This window comes from Dryobates pubescens, chromosome 2, assembly GCF_014839835.1.
Source record: "Dryobates pubescens isolate bDryPub1 chromosome 2, bDryPub1.pri, whole genome shotgun sequence".
Lineage (NCBI taxonomy): Eukaryota > Metazoa > Chordata > Aves > Piciformes > Picidae > Dryobates > Dryobates pubescens.
The window spans coordinates 56,116,038-56,136,764 of NC_071613.1; the positions used below are offsets into that span (position 1 = coordinate 56,116,038).

The window sequence follows — 20,727 nt, forward strand, 5'->3', positions numbered from 1 at the left end:
TTTGTGAACAGTTACTATTAAGTGACACATGAGCTACCAGATTTGTTTCAGATCCTCAGAAAAGGGGAAAATCATAGAATCATAGAATTGTCAGGGTTGAAAGGGACCTCAAGGATCATCCAGTTCCAAGCCCCCTGCCATGGGCAGGGACACCTCACACTACAGCAGGTTGCTCACAGCCACATCCAGCCTGGCCTTAAAACCCTCCAGGGATGAGGCTTCCACCACCTCCCTGAGCAACCTGTACCAGTCTCTCACCACCCTCATGGGGAAGAACTTCTTCCTAACATCCAATCTGAATCTACCTGTTTCTAGTTTTTTTCCATTCCCCCCAGTCCTATCACTCCCTGACACCCTCAAAAGTCCCTCCCCATCTTTCTTGTAGCCCCCCTCAGATCCTGGAAGGCCACAATTAGGTCTCCTCAGAGCCGTCTCTTCTCCAGACTGAACAGTCCCAACTCGCTCAGTCTGTCCTCATAGCAGAGCAGCTCCAGCCCTCTACTCATCCTCGTGGCCCTTCTCTGGACACTTTCCAGCACCTCCAGATCCTTCCTGTAATAGGGGCTCCAGAACTGGACACAGTGCTCCAGGTGGGGTCTCACCAGAGCAGAATAGAGGGGGAAAATCAGAAGTCTTGCAGACATTGGTCTATTTTAACATGTCTGCTCTACTCCTCAAAATTCCAAAGATTATCTGAGTTACATTCTGACCATTGTGTCAAAGGATAAAACACTTTGACCAGTGTTTGGCCATCCACAAGGCTTGAGAAATGTACTTCCAAATGTCTATGGTAGCGGTTGAGGAAAGAAAGAAATACCCTTGTGGCTCACTGTCTCTGCAAGTCCAAGGAAACATCTCCTAACTTTCCCTAAGTTATTCTGGACACCAGACCCCTTGCTAAATTCCTGCACAACCCCAAAGAATTACATAAACCATCAAAGGTAGGCCTTAATCTGCTCTTTTGGACATCTCATGAACATTACAGTCATTGAAATGAACGACTCCAAAGTCCACTGAGATATATGAGACAATAAAGACATTTTTCCCGTGTCTGGAAATAAAATGGTCTGTGCTGCTATCTGCACAACCACCAACATATGCTGAGTCCTGTTCTATAGGCTATCAAGCCAAATCACAGCTAGTTCCTTTCACTAGCAATTGAGTGGCTTTTATTTTCATCTTGAAACTGTTGTAACCATTCCAATTTTTATGCTGGTTTTGGTTTTTGCCTTAACTTATGGAATAAATTCAGTGAAGTTTTTGCCTTACCTTACAGAATAAATTCAGTGAAGTCCCTTTGGTGTCTAGCTTTTGGGGCAGGGGGGACACAAACAGCCAAACCCAGAAAATAAAAATCCACTTCCAAAAAGCTTAAGGTTAATTTCTTGCCAGCTGCATTTTCCTCATTTCCCACAGTGTTATTTATGCTAAGTTGTTACACATGCTTTTTTTTTTTTTTGCCATTTACTGAAAGTTTATTTAGTCTATTACCAACACAACCATCATGGCTTGAAAATCACAGTTTCACAGAAGCTTTTTTTCCCCTTTTTTTTTGGTGGTGGACTAAAAAGGCTCAGAAATCAGGAAGTCAGCAGGCCAATATCAAGTTGAAGGTTGGCAATTCATTTTGAGGACTATTAAATCATGACAAAGCTCAAACATAAAGATCAAGGTTCAATTATAGACTATAAAGTAGTTTTAAAAAGAGAAGATTTATACATTATTTTTCTAGCATATTAGTGCAGATTCTGTAAATTCTGAGAATATTTCAAACACAAGGAACTGAGGACCCCTGCCCTAGGATATAAATTTGGACAGAGTTATTCTCACAATAACACTGTTAACAAGGCAGAGATGGAACATGCCTCTTATTTACTGCTCCTAGCTTTGTGTGTGTGAACATCCACAACCAGCACACAAAAGCACTGTACTGCACATCATCTCAAGAATGGCTCAAAATGCTTCTAGACCAAAGATATTTTGTGCAAGCAGGAGTGAGATGGAACTGATGATCTTCATTAGCGCTCTCCCTGGAGCATGAAATAGTGTGGCCAGCAGAAGCAGGGAAGTCATTCTGCCCCTCTACTCAGCACTGGTTAGGCCATACCTTGAGTCCTATGTCCAGTTCTGGGCTCCTCAATTTAAGAAGGACATTGAGACACTTGAACATGTCCAGAGAAGGGCAACAAGGATGGGGAGAGGTCTGGAGCACAGCCCTATGAGGAGAGGCTGAGGGAGCTGGGGTTGTTTAGCCTGGAGAAGAGGCTCAGGGGAGACCTTATTGCTCTCTACAACTACCTGAAAGGACGCTGTAACCAGGAGGGGGTTGGTCTCTTCTCGTAGGCAAGCAGCACCAGAACAAGAGGACACAGTCTCAAGCTGCACCAGGGGAAATTTAGGCTGGAGGTGAGGAGAAAGTTCTTCCCAGAAACAGTAATTGGCCATTGGAATGTGCTGCCCAGGGAGGTGGTGGAGTCACTGTCCCTGGGGGCATTCAAAAGAGGATTGGATGTGGCACTTGTAGCCATGGTTTAGTTGTCAGGAGGTGTTAAGTATTAGGTCATAGGTTGGACTCAATGATCTCAAAGGTCTTTTCCAACTTGGTTGATTCTATGATTCTATGAAACTGTCCCATCACCAGCCCCTGTCAATGAATGAAGCCAACATGCTGTTCCCATTCTGGCTTCTTTTAAGCAAAGGACTAGAAAGCAAATGGGACAGTGCTGACAAAAATAACTTCTTGTCATGTAAAGCATTGACACATCTTCATTTTCAGATCAACATGCAGCTAACATTTACACTCTGGTCTGCTGCATTTGCCTGCTTGATTATTATCCTCCTTATTCTTCTCATTTGTTAACTACTTTATTTACCACACGGCTAAGTGCTGCATCCGACACAGCCGAAGTTTTGCGAAGAGTTAAATGACAATCACATAGTTTCTAGATTTTTTTTGATAGCAGTGTTGGCAGAACAAAGTACCCCAGGAGATCAAACTGCTATTTAATTTTCAAGGCTGTATTCCCAAATTTGGTTAATGTGGAGAAATGTGTCGAGTCTTCGGGCCAAGTGTGCACACATCAGCCACGAACAGAGCACAGAACTGTGTTTAAGTGAACTTCCCACCTTAAAATGTATTTACTCATGACTATAATTTACGTGTTAAATTTATTGGAGTTTTGGTTCCAGCCTGACATACAATGTGAAAAATCAATATAGATTTGAGAGCTTTATAGTGCCCCTGGCAAATATGAATAGCACTTGATGAAAAGTGAAGGCTTGCACAGCACCTACAGTGCCACTGCATTGGAGTAATTAACACCACACGCCTCACAGATATTTATATCAATTCTTCACCGGCACACAGAACAGCTCTTTGTCAGAGATTTGGTACCAAGGTGTCCTGCAAGGCTTTAGACACACTTTTATTACGAGCCCCTATTTTAAGGGATTTACAATTCTGACAGAAGGCTGTTCCCTATGGGATAAAAGTTAGCATGAATGTTCTCAGAGCTGGAGGAATTTTTGTCTTGTAAAAAAATCAGCTAGCTCTTTTTTATTTTTTTTCCCCCCTTCAGAAACAAGCAAATAAATAGTTTTGAGAGGTTTCTGCAGCCATTTAAGTCACCTTTAGAAGAATAAATAGATGCATTTTATAACACAATGTTTGGCAAGCTCTTCGGTTTTAATCTGGGCGGTCGAGCCTTGTGATTTAAAAATATTCTAATGCCAGCCTAGAAATTAACATTTAAAAGTGGCCTCTCTATAAGCACTGCAACTGCATTTTCATAACATTTTAAGAGATTAAGGGATAAACTCTGGTGAAGACAATGAAGGAACCTTATCAAATGAGCATTTCACATAGACTTACCGTAGATTGGAATTAAGCTGTGCTAACGAATCCTGCCTCATTTACATGGCCAAGACCTAATCCTAATGAAACTTCATGGTAGATAACTAACATGTTTGCTTCGTGGCAACATTAGGTTGGCAATAAAGCCGTGCTTGGTAATAAAGCTGTGCTGGGTACCAGTTCTGAGTTAGTATTACAAATCATTCTTCTTCCTTAGCCGTGGAAGAGCATCCCAGGTAGAACCAAGCTAAGTGTGTGAATCGAGAGCTTAATGCAACTGTAGCCAAGATCAAATGCATCTGGCTTTCCTAGAGAGATGTATTAGAGGATGGATTTGAGCTATGCTAATGAACCTGGATTTGTTAGCAGGGATCACATCTGATCCCTATGTAACACCCCGGGAGATTCGTCAGCCACACTTTATTTAACTGAAAAAAAACAACCCTTAAATCCAGAAATTAAAAGACTATAAATTGCTCCTCTATGACTGTAATAATTGAAGCAAACTGACAAGACACATTCAAATCCCACTCTCAACCCACAGAGTGCTTCAAAGAGTTTGAAATCAGGTACTATGAAAGTCGAAGGACAGATCCTGAAAGTTTGGGGTGTGAGCCTGCACACCTCATGCACACATTTCTGTGGCAGGTAGCAGCAGAAGCCCATCCCTTAGCCACCTAACGATTTCGCGTGATGAAGGCTTCCTTAGAGCATGCAGCACTGCACTGAACACTTCTGCATGGTTCTAAACCATAAGAACTTAATTCACAAAATCTTCCCCTCCTCTCTCCAGACATGGGCCCAGCTGGTGTTTAACGCTAGTAGCTGCTTTAGTTGTTGCTGGCTGGGGTCAATCTCTTGGCTCAGGACAGACAAGTTTAATACACACTAGCAACACCCCTCACCATTTTTGACACACCACTGGAAAACTCACACTCCAGAGATTGACAGGGGCTGCTGGCAAAATGCCTCTTTCGAGTCATTTTGCATGTGCACTTGTGGGTTTCACACATAATAATTTGGGAGAGCGCAAATTTTTCCAGCATTATTCCAGACAATATTTGAAAACATGGCTTTGCTTGGGGAGTGGTGGTCAGAATGCTACTGCCTTCCAGTCAACTACCAGCTTCTTAGCAAAACACAGAACAAAGATGTCTTTTTTTTTAAGGATATGTGAAAGTGAAGGCTGACCAGCTTAACAAGAAAATGAAGTAGGAAAAAAAAGAAATCAATCACTGCTTCAAAGCATTTCTTATTCACTGGTATGTATTTTAAAGAGTCAAAAATGTATTTTGTTGGTGAGCTAGGAAAACAATAAGGGAAGACAGCAGAAAATGCTCCAGCCTACTCTAGAACACCAGTCAACAGAGGATCTGAAATTCTGGAATACTGCATCCAGTTCTGGTGTTCCCATCGTAAGAAGGACACAGAGCTCTTGGAGCAAGTACAGAGGAGGGCCACAAAGATGAGCTAAGGGCTGGAGCACCTCTGCTATGAGAACAGCTAAGGGAGATGGGGGTGTGGTGGGTGTGGTGCCTGGAGAAGAGAAGACTCCTTCCAATAGCTGAAGGGATCCTGCAGAAAGGCTGCAGAGGGCCTTCACATAAGGGCATCTAGAAACAGGACAAGGGGGAATGGTTTGAAGTTGAGGCAGAGCAAGGTTACACTGAAGCTGAGGAGGAAGTTTTTCAGTAGGAGGGTGCTGAGACTCTGGCACAGGCTGCCCAGGGAGGCTGTGGATGTCTCCTCCCTTGGGGGTGTTTAAAGCCAGGTTGGATAAGGCCTTGAGTCTAGCTGGGAGATGTCCCTGCCCATGGTGGGGAGGTTAGAGTAGATGACCTGTAAGGTGCCTTCCAACCTAAGCCATTCTACAATTCATGATTCTATTTCAGATTCTAAAATATGAAAGCATGTATCAACATTCTTTCCATGAAAGAAATGGAGCTGTGCAGCAGGTTGGTGTGCAATGTGCATGGTGAGTATACCTTTGGTAAGTGGAGAGACTTCTACTGCATGCACATCAAAGCAGCAAAATTGAAGCAGCAGTCAGACAGCAGAGGAAAAGGTGTGACCATACACTGATTTTTTCCTGTACAGTTCAGCAGTGAAAGTTTTATGTGAGCTAGCAACAAAACCGTATCTAAGTGCTTGTCCAGTGTACTTATGCATGTATACTTATTCAGGTATAAAAGTCCATTTGTGAATTCTAACTTTTTACTGGAAGAAAGACATGAAAGCAAACACACCTTTAATAAGTCCCTTCTCCTGCAGTGTTTTCAAGGAGGGTCTTCGGGAGATGAATTTCTTTAATCTGCTCTTCACTCGGTTTCTGTCATTTGTGTCAGAGGCGCTGTAGTTGAGTCTGAAAACTAAAGGAAAGCAAACAGAAGGGGAAAAAGAAAAAGCTTTAGTGAAATGATAATGTTAAACTCATAGCAGTTTGCTTAGAATATAATGGCCACAGGCACCCTGGTAAAATCCTGTGGTAGGTCAGCAACAGGATGAGTTTGCTCTGCTGGTTATTCACCGAGCTGCATTATTTATTGCCCATAAGTATTTGGATGGTGACCAGTTTACTCAATGAAATCCCACAAGTTTCACATGGATGATTTTCAACTGAAAGTCTGGACTCAGAAGTGTGCTATGCACTATTAGCTATAGACAACTTGTTAGGAGAAAGGATGCATGGTTACACCACTAGTGAAGAGCTGGAATTCTCTTGCCCAGATGGATTAAATGTTCTGTATGTATTCAACGCAGCTACAGAAAACATGGCTATAAGCCAGGAAATGTGTGCAAGATGCATTAATTTATGGAAAGAAAAGTATTCCTGTCCTAATGATAATATTTTATTATATTTAGGCATTTACCAAAGTGAGGAACATTTTGAGCTCAATTTATTCTTGCTCTGTGTCAAAAAAGACATAGAACCCAGCTGCGAAAAATCCCCTGGAGGAAGTTTCGAAGGCATAAATTCAACTTTTTCTCTACTGAGGTGCTTACAGGGCACCATCAAAGCTAACAAAATAGGCAGCATTAGTAGGAAGGAGAAACTCAGCATGAGACCTTACAGATCATCTACTCTAACCTCCCCACCATGGGCGGGGACATCTCCCAACTAGACTTAGTTGCTGCAGCAGTGATGCCGTGAGAAGAACTTCTCCAAAGGTTTCCCTGAAAGACCAGATTTGTAAAGTTTTCTAACAAATCACCTGAACTACATCACCCTCAAATAATCTTTTCCCTGTGTCCTGGGTTCTTCCACCCTGCCTGTTCACCCAGCGTGCTAGTGAGGGTAATGGGGCAGCCAGAGCTGTACAGCTATCCCTGACTATGACCTCCAGCTGAGGGTGGGGTGGCCCTGCCTTCTGAGGAAAGGAGAGCTTTCCATCTTCTCCTGAAAAGCAATTCATCAATTCACCAAAACACAACTTGAACTTGAAGGAGTTGCTTCACTGTTCCTTTGAGACACTAGCCAAATAAAATCCCTGGATAACTGAGATCTGATTACAGAGATGGTCCCTAAGCACCCCATCCAGATTACCTCTCCCCTACAACGCAATGATCTTCACAGAGAGGATTCAAGGGAAGAGAGAGAGAGGGAGAGAGAGGGCAAAAGTGAAATTATGATCAATATAATTGGGCTATTTTTCACCAAGAAGTTTTGCAGAAGTTGTAAACAGAACCAGAACGTTTAAAGGTGCTCGAATCTCAAACAATGGCAAGCTCAAATAAGTGGTTTAGCAACAGTAACAACCCTGGAATATTGTGGTTTACATTACAAATCTGATTTTAACAGCCAAACTTATAAAATGGTTTACGCTTTGCTGTTGTCAAGGGAGAAAAACTTGCCAAATTGTTCATTTTAAGTAAATAGAACATAGCCAATTAAGGCAAGCAATATTTAAACACATGCCCGTGATGATCAGAGCATAGTTTGCTCCTGATTTCACTACTGATTTTAACAGAAGAGTGCTCCATTTTCCCACAGCACTAAAATGACCCCACACATACTTCCACAAACTAGTAATCACCCAGGACAAATAAAAGGACACTTTACTGGAAAATACACAGCTTGGTACGATAATCCATCACTCATGAAAAATAGAATGCACATTTTTTAATGGTAGCATTCTTGGAGTGGTGTATCACAGAATATAAAGATTAGCATTCAACTGATGGTTGGTGCTTTTTTAACATTATAGTGGAGGACTTTTTGTTCAAAATTGAGCAATCCTTGGCAGGGACAACCTAAAATTCCAAGTCGCTTGGCTGTGTTATAAAAAGAACAACAAATGGATGTTTCTAATTCTGCATCTTAATGGTACTTTGAAAGAGTGTGTTGGGTTTGGGGGCTCTCTTGTTGCTGAGGGTCATTCTGTCCATAGGGACTCCTATATAAGTTTGGCTTGTTCCTGATTTACAGTGAAGCTTCCCCAATGCAAATGATGGAGGAGTGGAGATCTCTCTCAAGTCACTCAAGATGCCTGCCACATTTCCCATTCTGCAGGGCTCTAAAAAGTTTTATGCCCACTTCAACAGCATGTTCAGCTCTGAGTATAGGCCAGATTTGTTAAGATATTCTAACTGATGTGAATGTGGTCGTACTGTGAATGGCAGGATAGGGGATCCGCGACTTGGCAGCAGGGTAAAAAAATCCCTTATTTAGAAAGATGCATTAACCCAGCTGGAAGATTTATACCTGAAACAGCAATTATGGTGTTAAAACTACATCTAGAGGTAGGAATAATTATTGTCATGGATACTTTTGTATGTCCTATGTTGAGTTGTGTAGCGCACAGTTAAAAACAGCAGCAAAGCTAATTTTGATGAATTTCTTATTTTATCCTATTAAACATGTGTGAGTCACCAGAGGGAAACTCCAAACCTCCCAGAAATTCAAGGGTTTAGATAGCATGTTCCAAAACCAAGCTTAGTCAGAAATATTTTTGTTGGGATCTCATTTAGAAATGTTCTGTTTCTTGCCAAGCCTTTTTTCTCGCGATATCCTCACAGTGAAATGACTTTACTATTACATTTGGAAATACAAAGAGGACCAAAAGTTACTTCCAAGAGAAGGGGGGGTAAAAACTGGTTATAAAACTTGAAAATGACCATAAATATTTTTTGGTTGGTGTTTTAAGAATTCCTCCCTTTTTTCTTTTTTAAATTTCAAGTTCTGGATTTGGCCAGAAAAAATCCTTCATAAAAGAGAGCTGGCAAACCTCAAACATTTAAGAAGTGGAAAGCAATTAATTCTAGAAGTACACAGAACAATTAAGGTCCTAAGTGTTAAATAATAGGCAAGGAAATTTACTGTTTGTTCAACTGAAGGTGCCCTGGCATAAACTGCATAGGTGTGCCATTTGAGTCATTGTGCTGAATGGAGTCATGTCCTGGACTTCTGAAGCTCCTCACCCTGACATATCCACATCAGTGCTTCAAAAGCAACACAGAACAGAAGGACAATTCCTCTCTCTATACAAGGACTCTACAATTAAGCATTTCTTATATTGCTAAGAGCTTCTGAGACAGAAAAGGCAAACCCACGCTCCCTCCAGTTTTACAGCGCGTGTGGAGTGGAACCCAACAGAGCCCAATCTTACGCTAGACTTCTACTGCTAGTGCAGCTGAGTGCAAGGACTCTGCAGTCCAGCAGCACAAATGTAACTTGACTACAGGCTGAGCTCCCTGCTTGGCCAGAAATAATGTTGGACCTTCAGATCTAGAAAAACATTTCTGTTGAGTTTGGTCACTTCATTAGGTCCTCTATTTCTTCCACAGATAGGAAAGACATGAAGGAATAAATGAATAATAAATTATCTTTTCCTCAGACAGTTTGCTCTAGAATTAAGCTATATTAAATCACAACAGCTTATCACATTAGGGAAGCATAACACAGACTGGGTACAAAAAGAAAAGAGTGTAAACATCATCAGGCATAAAAGAACGAACACAACTTTGGCCTTTAATTTTGGCTAGCACTGTAATAACATCAGCTGAATTAGGAGGGACAACTGTAGGCTAAATTGCACCAATTGAAAACTGACCAGTTCTTTTTTTTGGACCTGTATAAATCCTTTGAATACTTTACCAATGCCACAACTCCAGCCTTAATATTCCTAATGACATATAAATTAGAGGAGTATCGCTGAAACCCACAAAATGAAGTCTATGCAGGTGTTTTTACACAAGAACAGAAGTTGAAGAGAAGAATTAATGCATTAGCTCCAGATTTGCAGGAATAGCACCATCAGAACCAATGGAACTGTGGAGATGTACAGATGAAGAATTATTTGCTAAAATTTAATGCACTAAATATATGATGAAATGAAAGCAAACATATTATTATTTAAGCAGGATAAAGGAAGAGGGGAGATTTAGACTGGAGATTAGGAAAAAGGCCTTGACAGTGAGGGTGCTGAGACACTGGAACAGGTTGACCAGGGAGGCTGTGGATGTCTCCTTCCTAGAGGTGCTCAAACACAGGCTGGATGAGGCCTTGAGAAACTGGGGCTCATGGGAGGTGTCCCTGCCCATGGCAGGGAGTTGGAACAGGATGATCTTTGAGATCCCTTCCAACCCAAACCATTCCACAAATCCATGGATATTTGCAGGGTGAAGATACAAAATCCTTTCTCCAGTGTTTTTGCAGTGTTTTAGCCCTGGACCTCGACAATATCATCCTAGGAGATTGTTTTTGCTGGGTGTGATGATCTGGGCAGTGCCTGAATGATTCAGGATGTTAAGTGTTTTGATATGTTTTAAAAGCTCCATATTTTACTGCAAGCTTTTCTAACTCCATGTGACATGGTCTCACATTCCTCCCAATGATCTTTTTTTCCTTTTTTTCACTCTTAATTTACAAAACATTTATGCCCTATCCCAAGGGTTTACCTATGATTAATTCCTGCCAGGTACAGTATATCTGAACACTTCTAACGTGTTGAAAGCATTGGTTTTTGAGGAACTATCCATTAATGACTTTCTGAACTGTGACAATGGATATTGACAGTGCTTGTCAGACTAAAGCACTATTGATTGTCTCACATCATGTGTATTGCAAAACCAATTTCTTCCAAGTACCTCTTCCTAACTGAAATACATTATTATGATGCCTATCTGTTTATTAGAACACCCAAAAATTATTGTAGGTGATTCATCTGGGTGGAAAGGGCTCCTACAGAAGGAAGAGCAGCAGTGGGAGTAGATAAGGCATTAAGAGATTCAAACAGCTTTCCATTTATACCTTCCCTTCATTAGCCTTCTTCTGCAAGAAAATAATTAAGAGAATTGCTCTGGATCAAGCAACCTGTTTATTTATTTTTCATATTCTTAAAGACTGTAGCAATTCAGGAATTTATTAGAAATGGGGCTAGCTTGTAGTGTAATGATAACACCCATAAACTGAGATTTAATCATTCTTTTCACAGGATGTTAGGGACATTGAAGGATCATCCAGTCCAACCCCCCTGCCAGAGCAGGGTCACCTGTACCAGATCACACTGGAACACAGGGAACACTAAAAGTGACAAGACTGACTGTTCAAAATACCAAATACAGCAATCAAAATCCTTGCTGAAACTTTCTTAAAATACATATGAACACATCTGTGGGCTTAATAGTGAGCTTTGATGTCTCAAGCTGATCATTTTCTTAAGTGGTTTACAGAGTCCTCAGCAGCATCTTGCAAGACTGAATCAAAGCTGAGATGGCAAAAGGGGAAGTAGAAGCAGGTCTTGATGGCTTTGGATAATGAAAGTGTCAGTCTAACAGCAGAACTATCACATATGTGTGAAAATATTAATTTAAAGGAATTAATTAGTTAATTAATTAATTTGAAGTAATGGGAATGCTTAATTGCTGAGTGTCTCATCCTCCTGAAGAAATATATCTACACGTGCAGAGGCATATGACTATGCCTGCGTTCCAGGAGACACTATAATTTAAGAATATATAATGACTCACAACTCTAAGCTTTATTGGATTTCATTTGAACTCAGAATTCAACATTTTTTCAGGGTTTGGTGTTGTTGTTTGGGTTTGGGGTTTTTTTGGCAGATTCAAAACCTCATAGTCCTTTAAGGAAGGAACAACATACATTAGCACCTGTATAAATGGCCTGGTTTTCAATGAGCACCAAAGTTTTGAGAGTGACAAAACCAAGTCCCTCCCTCCTTCTTTTCCTTTGTGGTGCTCTGAGATGGAGTCAATAAAATCTGCTCATTAAGGATAAAGCATTCACTTCACCTACTTTACTGAGCTAATGATCTTTGTCAGTCATCTTATTTGGTCCCTCAGTGAAATTTCTGTGCAGGTCTCATGAGCCATCCTCCCATTATAATTAGTGAGTGTGTACATATATATGTGTGTGTGTATATAAAAATATGTATGAGAGTGCAAAATGAAAGGCAGCTACACAGAATCTGGAATGGAATCATGAATCACAGAATGGCTTAGGTTGGAAGGGAGCTCAGAGATCATCTCCTCTAATCTCCCCACAATGGGAGAGCCACCACTCAGCTACACTCAGCTGCTCAATGCCTCATCCAACCTGGCCTTGAACACCTCCAAGGAGGAGGCAGCCACAACCTTCCTGGGAGCCTATTCCAGACTCTCACCACCTATGTACTGAAAAGTTTCTTCCTAAGATTCAGTCTAACCCTGCTCTGCCTCAGCTTCAAACCATTCCCCCTTGTCCTGTCTCTAGAAACCCTCATGAATAGTCCCTCTGCAGCCTCCCTGCAGGATCCCTTCAGGTATTGGAAGGCAACTATAATTTCCCCCTGGAGCATCAAAGGTACTACACAAACAATTGGTGGGGAAGACGAAGGAACTGGGCATTCCTCCTACTCCCTACATTTGTGAGAAGCTTTAAATTTACAGATTTGACAGCTACAAATCACAGACCAAGAACTGCAGGATCAGGTCACAGGGTTGGGTATCACCAGCCAAGAAAGATGCTAAAAAGATTTTTGTTTGCATGGGCACCAAAGGCCCTGGAGTCGTGCAGGTTTATGGTCTCAAACCAGATATTTGTCACAGCAAGTTAGCAAATATTTATGAAGCAAGCTCAGAAATAAACAATAGGAGAAAGAAAACAGTGATTATATAGCACGAATAACTTTCCTGTAATATGACAGCCTAACAACTTAAGTGCTCAGTAGTGTCATTACACTTTGTGAAATTTGTGTGCATTAGTGGTAAAGATTCAATAAAAGGACTATAAAATTCATATCTTGCATCATGCTTTTATGCATATAAACTTTCAAAGAATCGTCCCCCACTAACAATAAATGGGAATAAATGAATAGTGTGTTAAATATCACTACATGCTTGCACTGTGAGACAAACTGCCACTCCCCACACAGCTTACTGACATTTCTGCCACAAATGTGGGGAACACTTCTGAGTGTTCATTGGATTTGTAATAAAGGAAGATCATACCAAAATAACCTGCTACCGTTCTTTGATAATGTAATTTGAGGTTTCTTTTTAGGAAAGGAGAATGTCATAGACCAAATCTATCTGGATTTTACTGATATTTCTGTCATAAATGTGTGGAAAAGTCAAGCAACATTTCTGAGTATTAATTGGATTTATAATAAAGGCATATCATGCCAAAATAACCTGCTATTATTCTTTGATAAAATGAGTTTTCCTTTTGGGAAAGGAAAATGTCATAGACCAAATCCATCTGGATTTCAGCTGCATGTTTGATTTGATGCCAATTGGGGAATTATTAAACTAGAGAAGGTGTAGAGAATTAAAATAATAATTGTGAAGTGACTAAACAAGGTATTAAAATGAGCTTTGTTGGAAGGAGAACTACTGCACTGAAAGAAGGGTACCAGTGCAAGTCCTGAAATATTCTTGGAAGTGATCAGTGTGTTTTCATTAATGAATTCAGCAGACATAGTAGAGCACTCAAAATGTACTTGGTGATGACTCAAGGTTGGGAAGCATCATCAATCCAGGCAAGAATCAGGATGTCAGATAAAAGAGTAGTAACACTGAGACTAGAGGATGAAGAAACTGGATTAGACCTAATAGCACACAATGCATGGTTAGAGAAGGATTAATACAAAATATGATGGAGAAATGTCCCTGCTGAATGCACTGGGGTTGGCCTAGGTGACCTCTGGAGGTCCCTTCCAACCAAAATAGTTATATGATTCTATATTTCTTTCTTATGAAAGTGCAGCACACACTGGTGTGTGAGGTAGAAACTGATGGGAGAAGAGGTGCAGGCAGTGGCAAGTACCGGGAGGATGGCTCTGCTGAGCTTTCAAGAGCAAACAGGGAGCTTGGGATGTTTGGCCAGCTAGAAAATGGTTGAGAAAGCCTGTGATTGTTCTCCATGAATTTGCTGTCGGGGGTGGGAAAAGGAGCAGGAGAGGAGAAGAGGACAGCAGGGTGGGAGAAGAGCTGTTTAAACTGAAGAACAATGTTGGCACAAGAATAGATGAGCATAAACCGGCCATAACGCGAAGTTCTAAAACACCCCTTCAAAGAAGTTGTGGTGGCAAATAAAACTAAAAGAATTTAAGATGAAGCTTAATGAATTTATGAAAGGGAACACAGAACACTGTACCTTCTGACAGGAGGGACTGGATTAGATCACCCAGGACACGCCAAGCCTTTCTTCCCACAATTTTTGGGGTATTGTCACAATATTAGAGCTGCTATTATGCACACTTCACTTGACTATAAAAACCACAATGCCAGAAATCAATGAGCTCGTTTTATTCATACAGTGTGACCAGTTTATGTTCATCTAATGTAAAACATGTGGCCTTGGGATGAAATCTGCTGAAGTACACAAAGTTACTCTCTAGGAAGAGAGAGTACAGAGAGCTTGGGAAGGAGAAACTGGTCTCTCTGAGCTCATGTCAAGGATTAGAACTTTGACATAGACTCTTTGCACAAAGCAGCTGCAGTCCTTTATCCCCCTTGGGCTGAGAAGAGCAGCTTTGTAAAAGCACAGGTCGCTGAGGCTCTCAAGCCTCCTTTGGTAGCTGCTCTCTGTAAATTTTCAGGCAAAGAGTGATGCAATTACAGGTTAATATGTGCAAAAGGCAGGAGCAAGATGGAGATGCTTTTTGGATTGGGGGTACTTCTCTCTTTCCCAGGAAAATATTCAATGACTAGAACGTTCTAATACACAGGAGCTAAAGTGTGATCATTGCCCTTTGCAACCTGGGTGACTCAGTGCTGCCCTGTTCCAGCATTCTCAGCCACAGAATCAACCAGGTTGGAAGAGAGCACCAAGATCACCAAGTCCAACTGATCTCCCAACCCTAACTAATCAACTAGACCATGGCACCAAGTGCCTCATCCAGTCTCTTCTTAAACACTTCCAGGGACATTGACCCCCAACACCTCCCTGTGCAGCACGTTCCCATGGCCTCACTCTGTGAAGAACTTTTCTCCAAGATCAAACCTAAACTTCCCCTGGCACAGCTTGAGACTGTGTCCTCTTGTTCTGTTGCTGGTTGCCTGGGAGAAGAGACCAACCCCCACCTGGCTGCTACATCTCTTCAGGTAGTTGTAGGGAGCAATAAAGTCTCCCCTGAGCCTCCTCTTCTCCATGCTAAGCAACCCCAGCCATACAGACCCATCCCACCCATACAAAACATGACACCTATTGAGGAAAAAAACCAGTTTCAATATTTGAATTAATGAGTTTTGAAGCTGCAATATATATACAAATAGAATTTAAGCAGACTTCCCGAAAGGAAACAACCATGGAAGGAAAGGTTGAGGAAGACAGAGCAAGGAACAAAGACTATTTCCAGATCAAGATGAACACAAAGCATAATGCTACTACTTTCAGCGTGCTTTAGAATAAGGCTTTGTTTGGTGTTTTTTTCAGCTGTGGAATATATGTTAATAACATTCAAGCCTTTATACTTGTCTCCTGACAGAGTTAGTCTAAAAAAAAAAAAACAACAACAAACTCCACCTTTTCAACCTTTTGCAAACAACATGAAGTCCTCACACTAAACTGCTGAGACAAAAGGGCAAGAGAATGATACAGTTTCTTTTTCTCTCCCAAGCATCAGAGAAACTGTTGTGCCAAAAGAAACCCCTGCCTGGGTACTGTTGGCCATGTGTGCACTTTTAACTTCAAAACCTACATATAATTCTGCCTTATGCTTTGGAAAACAAACTAATTATCTGCAGGGAACAAGGGAGAGTTGGCATTGCTGGATTTGTATTACCCTTGTTGAGAGTCATACAAATGATTCATCTATTTAGAATTAGACAAGCACTTGGCTACCTTGTTGAATCTTTTATTCAGATCTGATCTTATGGGACCTTTCCTTAAAGAATATCATACCAGAGAATTTCCTTTTCCTTGAGACTCTTACCAATTATATTTTTGCACTTCTAAATTTATGAAGGAAATTGGTTTGAATTTTAATTGCATTTCCATTGCACTCAGCCTCCAATTTTATTTGTAACCTTACTTTTTTTTTCTTTTTTGGACCCATGATGAACTTCTAATGTTTATCATACAGTAAAGGATAAAATTAATTCACCCTGCATAAATTAGGAAACCCAACATGCTGAAATTGCTTACTGCCAATGAGAAATAGTAGTGGCATTTCTTCATAGAAAGAGTGATTGGCCATTGGAATGTGCTGCCTGGGGAGGTGGTGGAGTCCCTGTCACTGGAGGTGTTTAAGAAGAGACTTGATGAGGCACTTGGTGCCATGGTTTAGTTGATTAGATGGCGTTGGGTGATAGGTTGGACTTGAGCTCAAAGGTCTTTTCCAACCTGGTCTGGTCTATTCTATTCTATTCTATTCTATTCTATTCTATTCTATTCTATTCTATTGGTTTCAAACCAAAGTTTCAGTGTGTATTTCTTGCTTACCACAGCAGGTTTATTACTTTGCAGTGACTGTAGATGTGATATTTTATGAAGGTGAAAGGCACACCCATTAGCTTAAAAATATTAACAAGATATAACCAAGGACATGAAATCCTATTGCTGTACTCTGTTTGTATGTTGACTCTATCCCAATTAAATCATTAGAGTAAGTCTAACTGAACAAAAGATCACTCAGGAGCTCATTTCTATAAAACCGATGGATTTAAGAATCATTTTTACTCCTTACCTTAAGATAAATTTCTCGTAAGAATCTCTAGCATCTATATTTACATGATTATAAGCCTTAGAAAAAGAGACCTTTAATGTCATCAACTTCATTTCATGTTTCTACAGAAATGCTTTCTATTTGCTAAATCAGAATTGATTTGCAAACTTTTCAGCATTTGCAGCTCCTTGCTTACAGGACAGTGTTGGTGTTGCACTGTGAAGACCTGGGAAAGACTTCTACTAAAGGTGCTTTAAGCGCTGCAGAAAATAAACAGAAAAACATGGAGTCCATAGCTTTTATGTGAGCCTATACTATGGAGGCTGTCAGTAGGAGAAGGTGTCTTGGGAGATGTGCTATCATGGAATCATAGAATGGGTTGGGTTGGGAGGAACCTTAAAGATCATCTAGTTCCAACCCCCTGCCATGGGCAATGGGTCAGCTGCTTCTATGGGATGAAACAGTTTAATCACAAGAGGACAAAAGAAAGTCCAGAATGGAACTGCTGGTGTATTTAGCTATGTATAATGGTGTGATAGTTTCTGTTGCAATTTTGACTGCTTACCTAAAAGCACTGCTTCCAGTTTGTTTGAGTAAGGTAGGCTTTTTTAGCACTGACTTCAGAAGCTGGTCTTCTAATAAAGATCAGGTCATACAGTTCAGTTGTATGAAAGCAAACAAATTATACATTGCCCTTTTCAGGATGTCAGGTAGCGATAGGACTAGGGGAAAAGGAGTGAAATTAGAAGTGGGAAGCTTCAAATTGCATGTTAGGGAGAAGTTCTTCCCCATGAGGGTGGGGAGACGCTGGCACAGGTTGCCCAGGGAGGTGGTGGAAGCCTCAGCCCTGGAAGTTCTTAAGACCAGGCTGGATGTGGCTCTGAGCAACCTGCTGTAGTGTGAGGCGTCCCTGCCCATGGCAGTGGGGCTTGGAACTGGATGATCCTTGAGGTCCCTTCCAACCCTGACAATTCTGTGCCTTCTCTCTCCCCCAAGCTACCCAGTGCAGCTTTGGCCAAGGTGCAAGGTGGTTTGGAAACTATGCTTCTGGCTTTCTAGAGCACCTACTCACTCTTCCTACAATTGGATAGTGGCTCCTTCTCATCACACAGGCAGCCTGAGAACATGATCTGGAGTGGTGCATTTAAGATGTGAGTCTGAAGAGGACGCAGAGATGCTGTCAGCTGAAAGCATGAATAACTGGAACCTCAGCCATGGGTATGTCCCACACTGCTTGTGCAACAAGTTTGTTGCAGAGTAGCTGGGACCCCAAGTCTGCTTAGCCCTTGTGTAGGGGCTCGAAGGGGAGGCTGCCAGAGACATCCAACCTCCAGAATGGCTGCAATGGACCACACTGCCTGAGCAGGCAAAGAATTATTATACACCATGATCTTTTCCTGAACTAAACCCAAGCTGCTCTTCACCACAGCTTTGAGTCACTTCAGTCAGCTACATGTGGGGTTTGCATGGGTGCACTGACTCTTGAGCTTGACCAGCCATGGTTAAAATTCAGAAAAAATGTTAAAAAGATACAACAGAAGACTGTTTTAGCTTTAAAATTAATGTTCCAGCTGACAAACTGCACAGGGGCTTAACCTACTTTAGAACATATTTAATAGCATAATTTAGCCTCTAAAAAGAAAAGCAAAAATAACTAATGATGGACAAATTTAGAGGTCGAATCTAGTTCAGATAAACATTCAAAAGTTCAGATGTCTAAGCAAACCTTATCTTGTCCATGAAAAGCCCCAACCCAAGAGCTCCATCAAATAGAAGATTGTGGAAACTTTTCCTTGCAGAATGAAAACCATTATCAGGAGCCAGCACCTTATTGCAGCACTCACGTGTATAAGCAGTTAAGCATCAAAGCAAAAGCAAAACATTTTCAGAACACTGTTCTGTGGCAGTAGGAATATTTGGATGAAATCCAATACAGAGAAAAGAAAATAATAGTAGAGGGAAAGATAATCCAAATGCAATTAGACTATCAACCAATAAAACTTAATCTATGCCTGATAGCTGAAACCTTCCAAGCTTAAAGAGAATAAGGAACTGGAGATCAGAGGACTCTGCCTTTTTGAAGTCTTGCTGTCCAGATCCTGGGGACCATTATTTGGCTGGGTATTTGAAAGATATTATGAATATTCTGTTGCAGAATTAGAAAGCTTCATTATTTTGAATGACCTGCAACTTGAGCAGGGGCAGCTACAAATCAATTCCAAGTAAACAATTGTTTGGGAAAGGTGAATTCTGCTAATTCTGGATGAAGCCTCATAAAATAAAGGCCATGTTTTCAAATGACATCTTCATTTTGGGTTATTAATAACAGAAAGTATAATTCTAATGGATCCTCTCCATTCTCACATTCACCTATTACAAATTACTGTTAAAAGTGTGTACCAGATGAGGAGAGACCACTGCTGTGTCTTGCCTTGCATCATTTCAGCAGGCAATATCTGTAAGAGTACCTCAAAGGAAAGCAAAATTCAAACAAAGGCTGCAACAAACCAGTTCTGCAGAATCCTTTCATTTTCTTTACCTTTCTCCCTGTCACCACCTTGATTTCTATTTGCTGAAGCTTGTGCCTCACCTTTTCTTCTACCTTCATCTCTCAAGCCACTTGAGCAATTAACAGGAAAATTTACTTTTCCCATAACTGAACCCCACAACTGAGCTAACAGATGGCCCAGATCTGAAACCTCACCAAATATTTCTAGCAAGACTTACACTTTCAGTTCAGAAATCACTAATGTTTAACTTACATAAAGAACAAAGATGCACTAATAAATCAATTATTCCATCATTTGTAATTGTTCTTAGTACCTGATCTATCAAACTAACTCAACAATCTTCAGAAAAAAAATTAGGTATTGCAGTGGTTTCATTATTTCTCCATTAATTTTTAGTGCTATCTTTGTGAATTTCATCCCAATATGCCAACTGAATTAGCTTTATCTAAAGAAAGGACAGCAAGAGCATTAATGCACCCCCAAATAACCGTCTTTGGTTTTACACAGCAAAGAAAAAGACTATGCATATGTTTTCACACAAAAATATATACAAAGCCTATTTTTTTTTCTCCAGCAACAGAGCTTCTTAACTTCTTGGAAGGCATATCAATGAGCCACAGATTTGTATTTAAGTGACAGTATCTATAGCTTAGAATGAAGACAGACAAAAAGTCATCTTGAGATCATCACTTGAACTGCTTAATTTTTAGACAGCTTTCTGGTCTTTCCAGTTATCTCTTCCCAGGATAAAACCTGGGAGTTGTTCAGCTGCCAGTTTACTCCAGAGACTCCTACTTAAAGTTACCATGGACAAGACAGCAGCAAGTTTCTTTGCCTGTGCTTCAAGTGTGCCCTTTAATTCTTATCCCAGAAGGCATTTGGCCTTCAAGCGTAAAATTACATGTCTACCTATCACCACCACGTTTAAAAGCATCAGGCTGGTGGAATACATATAACCAATAGCTTATATCAGAGGGACATTGACAACATCAGGCATCACAAGGTGACCAGAGAAGATCCAAGGAAAAGCTTTATCTGAGCAGGACACAGAGAGTCTGTCCTAGAAAAAGAAAGTATGGAACTCTGTTGTGTCGAAGTTTTAAGAGCAGACAGAAATAATATTTTAACCCCCAAAAGAAAGTAATATGAAGATGCTCTCACATGGGATGGGAAAGAATTGGAAGTAAAATGTGCAATTCACAACTACATACAGGAAGTACAAAATACCCAATTTTGACTTTGAACATAGAAGATTTCA

The 20,727-nt window shown here is 40.8% G+C and overlaps 1 protein-coding gene across 1 annotated transcript in view; it reads right to left on the minus strand.

Annotated features, from left to right (window-relative positions):
- The window catches only part of ARHGAP15 (Rho GTPase activating protein 15), a 369,524-nt gene that overhangs the window by 156,083 nt on the left and 192,714 nt on the right, over positions 1-20,727 (minus strand). The window contains exon 8 of the mRNA XM_009907693.2: positions 6,100-6,222. Coding sequence (XP_009905995.1) covers positions 6,100-6,222 — 123 coding nt within the window. The remainder of the gene's footprint in view (positions 1-6,099; positions 6,223-20,727) is intronic.